Here is a 13,706-nt window from a genome sequence, read left to right on the forward strand (position 1 = left end):
CTGTTGTTGTTTATACTCTGCAGGAGTACTTAAGTTATGTGAAAAAACTGCTAAAAATTTTAAACTTATGACGTCAAAAATTTATATACTGTCTCTACTTTACAAAATGAAAACTTTATGAAACTTCAAAATGTCAATGTCAGCTTTTTGCGCTGTAACAGATAATGAAATATAGTTATTACAAATCAGCCTTGTTTTGATTTGTCTTGTTTAATTAGTCATGTTTTGACTTGACCGTTATAACTAATTAGTCACTATGAAAATATTAATATAATATAAACAAATTCTAAGAAAATCTAGGTGATAAAAATGGTTATAAATTTATTTATAGAGAGGATTGCAGGAGGAAAAAAAAAAGGCCCCCTCAAAATCTGTTAAATGGGCTCTCTAAATCTTTAAAATTTATATTTTATATTTGTATATTAATTTTTTTCTTAAAAAACAGTATATAAAGTGGAAATTCATTTTTCGAGTCCATATGTCTAAAAATCTAAAAATATTGTCTAAATATTTTAGGCATACTAATTTAATACGCATTACTTATAATATTTATAATATTTTTAATTTTTTTACAGGTATGTGTTATTTTATGTCTTTTTTTAATGATTTATTTAAAAATTATTAAAAGAAAAATTCCATCCAGTTTTCGACAAGACGGTTAGTTTTATGTATAGATATTTTATACTTAGTTTAGACACAATAACTGCATGATTTGAATCTGTATCATTTTTCAGTACTATTCTGCAATATGCTAGTTATAAGTTTGCAATATACTAATTTATTCTATAATATTTGAAAAAGCAGCTAAGTTCATTTAAGAAATTTGTAATTTCTTAAATGAACTTAGCAGCTTTTTCAAATATTAAATGGAACTTTTGACACATTTAAACATTTTTTGCCTTAACGTCATAAATTCAGCAAGTATTTTAAATTTGTTAACTGGTGTGCCTCACTTTATTACTCCGCCTTTTTCTCATTTCAGTTCCTCAGTTTGTCGCTCAAGAATTTGTTTTTTTTGCAAACAGTCTATTTGCTAAAACGTTTAAAAAAAGGTTTAAAATCGCATGTCTTAATTACCGGGAACAAGTTTATAAGGAAAACTGAGATTTAATCACGTGTCAAAACATAGACTAGTATAACACGCGGTTATCAATAACATCGAGTTTATTTTAGAATTAAATCTATGCTTTTCTGAAAGGTAAATTTGATTTTCATAATGATCAGTTATCTTTTTTTATGAATATTTATTTAAAAATATCTGATTTATGTTTGTTATAAAAATTGTATTTCTTTGTTTATTTAGTGTTAGATAGTTATTATATAGTTAGAAAAATTTATACAAGTTTACACAGGATGCCTTCACCAGAAGAAATTTTGGTGCTTGGTGAAATTCTCCGTTTAAAAATACACAAAGCTAAACATTTAATTAAATCATGCAAAAATGATATAGGGACTTTTCCATATTCATTCGTTGGACATGAAGTTGTAGAATGGCTTGTAAAAAATGATGAAGTTCAAAACAAAGATATTGGCATCACAGCTATGAGAATTCTCCAAGAAAATGGAATTTTACATCATGGTATATCATTAAAGTTAATTTAATCGAGTTATCTATAAAGTTACGATTTTTTCATTATAAAAGTTGATATATTTTTTTAACTAACTTAGTTAAAATATTAAGGTTTTTACTTAATAAAAAATTATTTGTTAATAAAATTAATTCACTACATTATGTACTATACTACATATTAAAAAATAATATTTTTTTAAGCTAGAGAAAAAGATATGCGAGGGGGACACTTTGGGGGAGTTTTTAATTGCTTATACCTATCTAAAAATATAATTTTTATTTTTAGTTCTGGAGACAAATAAGTAAACTATAATTTATGACATTGATACAAAATTTGTGCCAATGATGATATAATTACATCATGAACACAAATTTTTATTTAGTTATTTAACTTATGTAATTGCGCTAATTAAAAAATTAATTTTATAAAAAAAGCTAAAAAATAAATTTCTTGGTGCAACACGCTTCAATTACAGTGCTGCAATACAATTAGTACTTATTAAAATAAATATATAATTAACATAAAATATTATTAAACTAAATATCTAGTTAAAAAAAAATTGAGTTCTAATAAAAACAGTATTTTGAAAATATCATATGAGAACACAGATATCAATTTGAAAAATTTGAAAACCATGTAGTTAGATTTTTCTAATTGTTGCATAAGTTCTTCCATAATTTAAATTAATAAGCAATTTCGAGCAAAAAATTTACAGAAAATCAGAGTTTGTTGTGTAAGTTAACGTAAACACCTTTCATAATTTTTTTGTTGTTTTCTTAACATTCTTTTTTTTCTGCCATAAGTTAATAAAGATATGCAAATGACTTTGATATAACCCAAGTTTTTTGTATACCTATAAACTAATTTAAAGCTTAATTGACACATGCTACTTTTTTTGATTAACTTTTCACTTCCAATTGAATATTTTACAATAAATTTTGATCCTTTTATTTTAGTAATATTTTAACAACAATTAATATAAATTTGATGTGTAGAATGATTTGTAGTATTTCTAGAGTGTTTAGTTAAAGTAGTTTTTTGGGTAATTTTTGGGAATTCTCTGAGTTTTAGATATTCTAAAATTTTAATTGATTGATAAGATGGAAACTAAATTTTTATTTTAATTTTTTATTTTATATTAGTATATAGAAACAAAGTTCATTCTTTGAAGCTTTGTTGTAGTAAATATATAATTTACATACAATAAAGTTATAAGTATTCAGTAACTTAAAAAGTTAGAATTATCTTGAATGTGATGAGTAGTAAAATCAATAGTTTAAAACATCAAGATATATTTGGTATTTTTGTTAAGTCTTGATTTCTTGATTATAAATGGAACTAGCAATGTCTTCTTTTTGTAATCTGCTTGGTTATTATTATTTATTAATACAATAAAATTAACTAAATCTTGAGAAGTTTCCTACAAAATACACAAAAAATATCATTAACAGCAATAAAGAATAGAACTCTAATAAAATATTGTCAAGTGAAAAAAGTTTACAACTATAAGCTGATTTTTGTCATTTAACTTCAAGAAATAAAAAGTTTTTAAGATTCTTTTAATGATCAACAACAAAATGTTTTGACTGCCAAGAGTTTGGGTATCAAAATAATTAATATAATTTTTAAAATTTTATTCAAAGTTTTTTGCTTAAATAAAAATTTCATGCTTCAGTTTTACATTTAGTATGTGACGATCATCTTTTTAACAATGACAACTGCTTTTATCGTTTTCGAATTGATGATGGCACATTTTTTGTAGACTCCAAGTATATTTACTATCATCAAGGAATAGTCATACATGATCGGTTAGCATAATTTATTTTGTTTATTTTTTTTTTTTTTTACTATCCACATTTATTATAATATTGTAAGTTTTTAATTTTGATTTTGCTTTTATTGTGTAGTGATGAATATTTAAGACAAAGTTTTTTTTATTTTTGGTTGGTAGAATTTTAGCAGATAAAGGAAAGTTTTTACAAAATTACACCTCCGAAGATTTATGTGTTACTGAAAACTGTTTTAAAGGTTCAATGTTGGTTCAATGGCTGATTTTAAATGATGTTGATACTGAGTTGTTAGCCATCAGGTTGTGTCAGGCTTGGCTGAATATTCTTATCATTAAATCTGGTACGTTTAAAAATTGTTTACAATTTTCTTGCACCATCTAAGTCAGGTTAGGTCTCCTGCTATTGGCAAAGAGCATATATATTAAAAAATATAGTTTAAAAAATGTTTTGTTTTCATAATAATTTTTTTTAATGCAATAAAAAATTTAAAAACTTATTACTTAAAAAAAAAATTATTAACAGAGTGATGTGAATAGGGACTGTTCATTTTGATAAAAAAAGCAAAAAGGTTATCTTTTTTATAAATATTTTTTTCTTTTCTTACAAATAATATTGAGTATTACAGAAAGGAACTTTTTATAGTGCTCACCGAGTCTACTGATTTCAGCAATGATGGTACATTATACCAGTTTGTGTTTGATTTAAAATCTCCAACAAAGCTGAGAGAGTCATTGAACTTATATGCTGAGCGTGATAATAACTCAAGAAAAAGTTTTACTGATAGTATGAGTAATACTAGGAATCTTATCACAATATGGGCAGGTATTATAATATGTCTTTATTGTCAATATGAGCAAGTACTATACAGCTACTGTCTACAAGAATATGTTTAAATGATACAATAATATGTCTACAAAAATATGTCAAAAATAATCCTATTTTTGTATTATATTTAGGATTTAACAACAATAAAGCGCATACCAATATTCCTGGAAAAAAAAATGATGCTTGTTCTATAAGCTTGAATGAACCTGCAACTCCAATTCAACCAGGTGCAGTTTACAAAGTTGATATTTTTCAAATCTAAATTTTTATAAAAGTATAAATTTAGATTTAGTTCACACAGATTTAGATTTATTTTTTAATTTTTATATTGTTTTATCCATCAGTTTTTTTAATGATAAATTCTTTTTATTTTTTTATTTTTCATTCTATTTCATTTATTGATGACTTATTTACAAAAACTGAAAAATTTTCTGATTTTTTTTTCTCTATACCATGCTCATGATGTTAAATTGATCCTATATTGGGGCAGGTGTGATTCTTTAGCCATGATGAAAACATAACTAGGAGAAGAAAAACTCTGGGAAAACTAGGGGAAAGAAATATAAAACTTCTAATTTAATTAAATTGTTTGATAAGAAGAAGATTAATTAAAAACTTGATAAGAAGCCATCACTTTCTGATTCTGATTGCTTGGAGGGATGATTTGAGCTTGAAAAGGATCTCACTTCTGCTAAAGCATGGGGCTCTCAGTGGCAGGTGAACTTTAACTCAGATAAAACTTAATTTTTTTCAGCTAATTATTATTGCAATAATCTAGATCTTCTTATATTTATGAACAGTAATATAATCGATGAGTCATCTACCATTTGTCTTCTCGGATTAACTCTTCTGATCTTTCTTGGTAATCATATATCAAATCCATTTCAAAATTAGCATCTGCTGCTAAGGTTTCATCTCTTTATCATGCTCGCCACTTTTTTACTCTGGGTTCTATTTTTTATCTCTATAAATCTCTAAACAATCCTTGTATGGAATACTATTATCATATCTGGAGCGAATCTTCGAATGATGCCCTTTTTATTTTAGACAAGGTGCAAAAGAGCATTGTAAACATAGTTGGACTTGCTCTTGCAGCCAACCTTCAACCATTGTCACATTGTCGTAATGTTGCTTCTCTTTCTCTTTTCTATAAATACTATAATGGGTGCTGCTCTGAAGAGCTAGTGTCTCTTGTGCCATCTGTTAAAATTCGTTCTTGTTTTACTCATCATTCAATTAAGTCTCATCCTTTTACTGTTCTTAAGTGCTCCAAAAATTTTTTTTTGTCTAGTTTTTTTCTTTGAACATCAGTTCTTTGGAATTCGCTACCTTCATCTTGTTATCCTGATTCATGCAATTTGCATCTTTAAAGTTGTCTGTTAATCGTTATCTTGTTTTGTAAACTTCATCTTTTCTCTTCCAGTAACTTAATAGTCGTTGCTTGCAGCCTTGTTGGAAGGTTGGAGGAGCTTCTAAACTTTAAATGATAACCTTTTTATCACAATTAAAGTTTGCCAGAAGCGCATTCGGTTGTAAGTAATTAATTTAGCAAATAAGTTAATTAAGAAAATTATGGAAAAAATTAAAATCACACAAATGTAAAACATTAGACCTTAAACTTTCAAACTAATAAAACTATAAACCACCGAAAAATTTAAGAATATTAAATTTGTTTTAGCTGTGTTGCGAGATATGACAAGTGAAGAGCTTCTCAGCAGTGAAAGTACATATTCATGGCAAAATATTAGAGTTAGTTGTTTACGTAATTTTTATGTAGCTTGTAATTTTTGAAATTTGTTTACATGCTCAACATAACAATACAAAAAAAGACAAAAAAACTTTACGACCATTATTCAATACCTAATTATTTTAATTAAATAAAATAATTAAATTATTTTAAAATCCAGGAAATCATCTAAATTGGTATTGTATCAAATATTTTTTCAAAATCAAAATCCATTCACAAATCCAAAATTTTTATTTGAGTCTATTTTTGAATGACTTCGAATTCTGCTTATTGAGATATTAAGTAATACTATAAAATAACAAAAATATATTTACTACAACTTTATTTTTATAGAATTTTTGTTTGTTTTAATTTGTTTGTACTTTTTTCAGAAATTTCAAAGAAAGAAAGATTTTAAAAATATTTTTTTTATAATAATGGTATATTATATTAATGTAATATGCCATAGTATATCTCATGCTATTGTTTCCATACCCTACTTGTCTATTATGCCTTGATTACTTGCCTGTTTGTCTATTTTTTTGTAGGTGTATATATGCTTACATGAGGATATACATAATATTACATAAGAGACGGAATTGTTTTTTTTTTACACTTAGTAGCATAAAAGTTTCATTCAAATAGAAACTAGCTAAGTATTCACATTTTTACTATAAACTATTAAATCAAGATAACATTTTAGGTTTAACTTTTTTTCTTCTTAAATTTTTTGAGTTTATTTTTTAGAATTTTATTGTGAATTTAGTTAGTTTTACAAACATTTATTTATTACTTCATTGTATCCGTTATTTGTTTGTCTTAAAGAAATCTAATTTGTTTATTGTTTACATATTTTTTACAAAAATATTATTTGTTTGTGATAAATGAGTAATCTAACTGGTCATTTCTAGTTTATATTATATTTATTGTTTTAATATAATATTAAAAATTATCTCAATTTTTTGAAATGTTGCGAATTTTTTTGTCATGTTGTTCTTTTTGTAACATAAATATTGATTTTATAAATAAAAATAATTATTTGACAATATAAATACTAATGGAAATACAATGGAATGGAAAAAATAAATGGAAGAAAAAAAATACATAATTGTTTTAACCACTTTTTAAAGCATGATTTTTTTTTAATTTAAATAAAAACTTTTTTAAAATCTATTAATGAAACCAGGTGCCAAATCAAATGTTTTGTTTTGTGTTTATATTTTGATATCGGTCCAATTGTTTCAAATAAAGAATTTAGATAATAATGGAAAATTTGTTTAGATTAACTGCGATTCATTTGGATTTGGTTTTGTAGTTAGAGGAACTGGACCTTGTTATGTTCAAACTGTTGACCCTACAAGTCCAGCAGCAGCAGCTGGTCTAAAGGTAACATAATATATAAAGCTAATTTTTTGTTCTAACTGTCAAACATGCTCAAGAAAAATAATGGTTATAAGCAATAAAAAACTATACAAGCTAATTATTTTTTATATTTTTATTTTTACAATTTTTATATTTTATTGTTGTACCTTTCGACCACAAACATTTTTTATTCATAATTCAAAAATAAAATAGTTTTGGGTTTAGGTATATTAACACAGGTCTGAGTTTGGAAATATTAACACAGATATATTACCAGGTTGTGCGCGGAGAAACAAGTTGAGCGCGGTACTACCAGGGACGTGGTGGGGATTGAACTCGGAACCTCTCGCTTATGAAGCGAGCGCTTTACCACTACACCACTACCGCATTATTACCTATAAAACCACATAAAAAAACAAAGCAAATTTAGGGAAGTAGATTATATTTTGACTGAACTCGGGGGGAGTTCTTTTAGAGTGTGAATCAAATATATTCTAATTGACTTAACCTTTTTTTTTTTTTTTATATAGGTACGCATGTATATTTATTCGGTTAACGGCAAAGTTGTTTTGAACATGAGCCATAAAGAGGTTTCGCACGAAATTGATAAATGTTCGTTTGTGGAACTTGTGACACTTTATAGTCTTAGAAGAACAAAGCAATTAAATAGTGACTGTGAAGAATGATTTAATAGAAGAGTGTTAAAGCTATTATTTAAAAAAGAAAAATGTCTGTTTTGTATATAAATATTTAAACGTTGTTTTCGTAAATATGAGTATATTTATGTATACATGTGCTTGTTTCAGGTTATATGTATATATGCGTCTTGTTTATAATCTGTGCTATGTTTCCTGATGTTGTTTTATTGAGGATTGCTCATTTACGACGAGTTTTAATGAGTAGAGTTAGTTAAAAACTCTTTTTTGACAGACATCTGTCTGTTTGTTTTATATTTTATCGTGGAAACATCTTTTATATTTTTATAAATTTATTGGATTATATTGTTTATGCTACTGATTATATTGTATATAGTTATGCGTTTATTGATTTGCAGAGTCAAATAGACATAGTTGTTCTTATTAACGGTTGACGGTTTTGGTTCCCAAATTGTGCCTAAAAACTCTTTCAAATGCCTCCCGCAGGGTGGTATTTTAAGCAAATTTATTAACAGAAAAGTTTTTTTACGGGAAATAATTTTTTTCTTCTAGTTTTACTGAAATTTGTATTATACATCCATTTGTATTATGCATACCATACATCCTTTTATGTTGGCAATGTAGGGTATTTAGTTAGAAAATTAACTTTTCTATTGGTTAGCAATTATGGACAACAATGAAACAGTATAGCTTTTATTTTTAAAAAGTTACTCTTTATTCAAAAACATTTAGTTATTAAGAAGTACTTCTTAATTGTGATAAATAAGAAAAACAAAAATTACTAAGGAATTTTATTTTAATTAGCGCAAACGTACTTTTATATTGAACCCTCTCCTTTCCCCATTACGCTTTTGTTTACTCTTTGAAGATCCCTCCTCCTCCATATGAGCGTATGTATTTTTTTCAGTGGTTGTATTAAAATCTTTTCAATTGTTTTGGATTTTGTTTACAACGTGTTGTGGTTTCAAAAAAATATGTTAGTTTTTGGATTTAACTTGAAATTAGTTTTAAAAATGACAAAAATAGAAGACGTAAGAGAAAAAATTATGCACAAATATTTACAAAATCCTAATTGTAGCTACAACTCGATAGCAAAATTGTTGCAAATACGTTCATACACCGTTAGTCGTGTTATTCAACGCTTTCCTCTAACAAAATCGATCAAACGCAAATCTGGTGGTGGAAGAAAGGAAGATATAAAGCTAGTTAGAAAACTGGTTAACAGTTTTAAGAATAACCCAAGCCTTTCACTAAGGGAACGCGCAAAAATATATGGATTTTCTCATAGTTTTGTAGCAAAAGCTAGAAACAAACATTGTTTTCATTCTTTCAAAGCACAAAAAGTGCCCAACCGTTCTGAAACTCAACAAAAAAGTGCAAGAACCCGCGGTGAAAAGTTGTATGACAATTTTATTTCTAAAAATTTCTGTATTATTGAAGACGATGAAACTTATATCAAGTACGATCATCAATAAATTCCTGGTGCTGTTTATTATGTTGCCAAATATAGAGGAAAAGCAGATGAGAAATTTAAATACACAAAACATGACAAGTTCGCTAAAAAAGCTTTGATTTGGCAAGCTATTTGCAGTTGTGGCAAAAAATCAGCATCTTGTATTTCTCAGTCCACACTTTCTGGTCAAATTAATGTTAAAGAATGTTTACAAAAACGCCTTTTACCTCTCATTAAATCACACAACAACAGACCTGTGTTCTGGCCTGATTTAGCTTCAATTCATTATTGTAAACTAACTATGGAATGGTATAAAAAGAATAATGTGAAATTTGTTCCTAAAACAAAAAATCCTCCAAACTGCCCAGAATTGAGAGTTATTGAAAAGTACTGGATTATTATTAAAAGAAAAAAACAAAAAAACTTTGCAGAAACATTAAAGATATTAAAATATCATTTAAAAAAGCATCAAAAAGTTTTGATTCTTATTCTGTGCGCAAGCTTATGGGTACCACTGAAGCAAAAGCTCGAAATTTTATTAGATTCCCAGAGGAATAATTAATTTTTTTTTTAATGTTTGATCTTCTTATATTATTGTATTAAAATTATTACTTGGTTCGAAATAAAAATTGAGGAGTACTTTTTTTTAGTTGTTTTTCTACTTTCACATCTATTTCGTGTACACTAGGGTGGAGTGAATTTTAGTTTTTTTTACAATTCGTTTAGCCTGGGTGTGCAAAAGTTGTCTATTCATTTCAGAAATACTCTGGAAAAATATCAATGCTCTAGGAAATTATCTTGAGGTTCCTCAAGACCTTTAAAATTTTAATGGGTCCCTAATATTATGTAAAAAATTTTTTTTCAAAAGTATGTTATGTTGGGTCTCAAAAGAAGCAAAATTTTATAAAAATTTCAAAAATAACAATTATTTTATAAAAAAATTATTATTTAAGATTTTTTCGAAATTATAATTTAAAAAAATAAACTTTTTTCATTTTTAGTTTTAAAAGGTCATTTTTTCTGCAATAAACTATAAAAAAACAATTTTTTTTTTAAATAATGTTATTTTTGAAATTTTTATAAAATTTTGCTTCTTTTGAGACCCAACATGACATACTTTTGAAAAACTTTTTTTTACATAATATTAGGGACCCATTAAAATTTTAAAGGTCTTGAGGAACCTCAAGATAATTTCCTTGAGCATTGATATTTTTTCAGAGTATTTCTGAAATGAATAGACAACTTTTGCACACCCAGGCTAAACGAATTGTAAAAAAAACTAAAATTCACTCCACCCTAGTGTACACGCTTTAGACTGAAATTTTGGTCAAACGTTAAGTAGTATATGACGCGTCTAATGAAATGTTTTTATAAGATTTATTTATAATGCAAAACCAAAAAGAAAATTTTAAATTTCAAAATTAGCAATTAATTTATTTTTCATTAGTTTTTTTACTTTCAAAGTGTTTTAATTAAGTGTATAAATACTTTTAAACATTAGAAACGCGAAAAAGTATAACATTTTAGATAAATAATTTCTTTTTGTATTTTATCTCGTTTATTTTAAAAAAACATAAAACTTTGATTATAGAAATACAAGAGTTGTTTCTAGTTTTAGAAATATAAGTTAACAATGTAAAATATAATATAAAATATAAGTCTTTCTCAAGCTCCTGCACATTTCTAGTGAAAAAACACAGAAGAGTATGAATTACATCCTAATTTGTAACTAATCAAGAGCATTTTTGGCATAATGACTCACTTAGGTTCGGGAAGTTATAGCATAACTCCTCAGTTTTACTATAGAGTATTACTTATTATTTAAGTATAAAAGTTTCGGTAACTATCATTACACCTGGAGAGTGAGTTTACAAAACTATGTAGCAGATATGTAGGTTGAGACTCATATTTAACTGTCTTGGTCTTGAAGCCTAAAGTCTTGGTCTTAGTCTTGGTCTTAAAAGCCTTGAGTATTAGTCTTGGTCTTGGTCTCGGACCTCTACTGCCTTTAACTTTCTTGATTCTTACAAAAAATATCAACTCGATGAATGGATTTGTTATTAATAACAAACCGTAGATCGCCGCAACTTCCTGCTCTCAATGAAAGTTCGTCGCGTCGGTTTGACAAGGTTCAAACTGAAATTTTTTATGTTAGGAGAATTTAAAAAAAAGTCTTTTAATTCTTTTTTAATATTTAATTAAAATTATTTATATTACTATTTTTTTTATTTATTTATATATTCTTTTTTGATTGATTTATAAAAATGCATAAATAAATAAAAAATAAATGTATAAGTATTTTTATTAAGACATTAGAAAAAAGAAAAAAGGATTTATTAGGTATTCTCCTAATTAAAAAAAAAATCAGTTTTCAAACCAGCGAGTGGTATCTAGAAAGTCGTGTCATCTTTTTCTTTACGAATACATTTCTTAAACTGTAAAAATGGTTGATAAATTTCCCGCAATCATTAAATTTGGTTATTGTAACTTTCGTGAAAGCCAGAAAGTAATATAGGTGAATTTAAGTTAAAAACTCATGTTAAGTGTAATATTTGTAAAGAACCAATAACAGAAACTAAAGGTACAACTTCTAGTTACACAAGGTATGTTAGTGTTTGCTGTTTGGTATGCCATATTGGCAATATGGCATACCAAGCAGCAATAAATAATATAAAGATAAATATTTTTAAAAAAAAGAGTCTTTTTTGATAATAGGGTGTTTGAATCCATCACCCTTACATCCACCTAAAGACAATAATGAAACTTCTATATTTGACTGTAATCTGATAGCTATTTACAAAACATCTTGTATATAAAAATTTACATTTTCATTAAAAAAACATGTTTTTATAAATATAGTTAGTCTTTATTGCCGGTATGGATAGTGGTTTTGTGCCCCTCATGCTCCCAGATGCGCCCGTAATCTAGAAACCTGTATAAATTTGTAGATAACTCTTATATCTATCTTTTGATACCAAGATATAAATTTTGGATAAGAATTGATTAAGTTATAATAGTTTTAGTTAATAAAAACTTTATTTTGACCTCAGTTTCTTCAACAAATCCTAATATCAAAAAATCGGTACTTAAAACGTCATAACTGTAGGGTGGTTCGATATTGCTCTTTTTAATGATATATAACAACCTAGAATTTGATGAATTTAAAAATTTCATGTAACATACCTAATGTTTATGTTCTTAAGGTGGTATTCTATTTTGATAACTTTAATAATTGTTTTTTGTATAATACACTTGTATGATACACTTGTATAATACACTTGTATGATACGCTTGTAGGATACACTTGTATGATACACTTCTAAGTTTTTCTTAAGTAATTTTAACTCATGGTAATTTTTTATTACCATGAGTTAAAATTATTTTTTTTTTTTTTTAAGTTTGATAATAATTATGGAAAAAATAATTTCAAAAACAAGCAAACAAAAAAAAACACGCGCTCACAAAAATGGAAAAAGTTAAAGAAAATCTTTAGGCAACATTCATGTTAATAAAGTTGTGGGAAAAAGTGAATAAACGGGTTGTGACATTTATTAATTTTGAAGGAACGTCAATGGCAGTTTTTTTATTTTAAAAAAATTAATTTTTCTTTCCGTTTTTTAAAAAAGTTAAAAGCGAACTATTTCATTACGTAAAAAAGTGCATAAGTTTCACAACCATAAATTTAAATCTGTAAAACAACTAAAAATCTAGCTTATTTTTAAATTTAGAAAAAAGGAAAAGTGCTTTTGTTTGAAAGTATTCGATAGAAATTCTAAAGAATTTTTATTAATTCTATTCTTTAATAAAGATAAACAATATTTTGTTTATTTAAAAAAAAAATTACTTTGTTTTTCTAAGTAAATCTACTTTTGCGCATTCATTGCAGTTGTGTGTAAAAGATGGAATAACTCATCTGAAAACAGCATTTGGCTAACAGTTTATTAGCCAAATGCTCAAAGCTGACAAATTTAACACATCAAAGCACTCTTTTCCGTAGAAATTTTGAATCAAAATTTGGAAAAGGACGCTTTATACCAAAAACCAATGCTACAAGGTGAAAAGGCATGTATTCAGCTGTCCAGTATTATCAGATTGGATCTTGTAAAACTTTCGGATTTCTCAAGGGAGACCATAGTAATCTTATCTTGACACAACGTGAGATAGCAATGCTGCTTGAACTAGTAGAAGTCCTTTAGCCTTTTGCAGAGGCTACAAATTTCTTGCAGGGTGATAGTTATCTCACAATAGGATGTGCTGTGCCTTCAATTGTTGGTCTGCATAAGTGTCTTAACACACTCAGTTCATCTGTTTTTTTTGAACTAT

At 26.4% G+C, this 13,706-nt stretch overlaps 1 protein-coding gene across 2 annotated transcripts; it reads left to right on the top strand.

The window, feature by feature from the left end:
* The first annotated feature begins 1,077 nt into the window (after positions 1–1,077).
* Positions 1,078–8,339, top strand: LOC100199791 (DEP domain-containing mTOR-interacting protein). Of its 2 annotated transcripts, none has more exons than XM_065792656.1 (9): positions 1,078–1,198; positions 1,344–1,579; positions 3,259–3,379; positions 3,523–3,701; positions 4,004–4,183; positions 4,318–4,413; positions 5,865–5,935; positions 7,194–7,298; positions 7,805–8,339. In XM_065792656.1, exons 2-9 carry the CDS (start codon positions 1,354–1,356, stop codon positions 7,958–7,960), a joined length of 1,134 nt encoding a protein of 377 aa, XP_065648728.1. In that variant the 5' UTR covers positions 1,078–1,198; positions 1,344–1,353; the 3' UTR covers positions 7,961–8,339. The 2 variants fall into 2 exon arrangements, with proteins under 2 accessions (XP_065648728.1, XP_065648727.1); XM_065792655.1 differs by having other exon boundaries at positions 1,095–1,198; positions 1,304–1,579.
* Positions 8,340–13,706: the final 5,367 nt, after the last annotated feature.

Source organism: Hydra vulgaris, chromosome 03, assembly GCF_038396675.1.
Source record: "Hydra vulgaris chromosome 03, alternate assembly HydraT2T_AEP".
Taxonomy (NCBI): Eukaryota; Metazoa; Cnidaria; class Hydrozoa; order Anthoathecata; family Hydridae; genus Hydra; species Hydra vulgaris.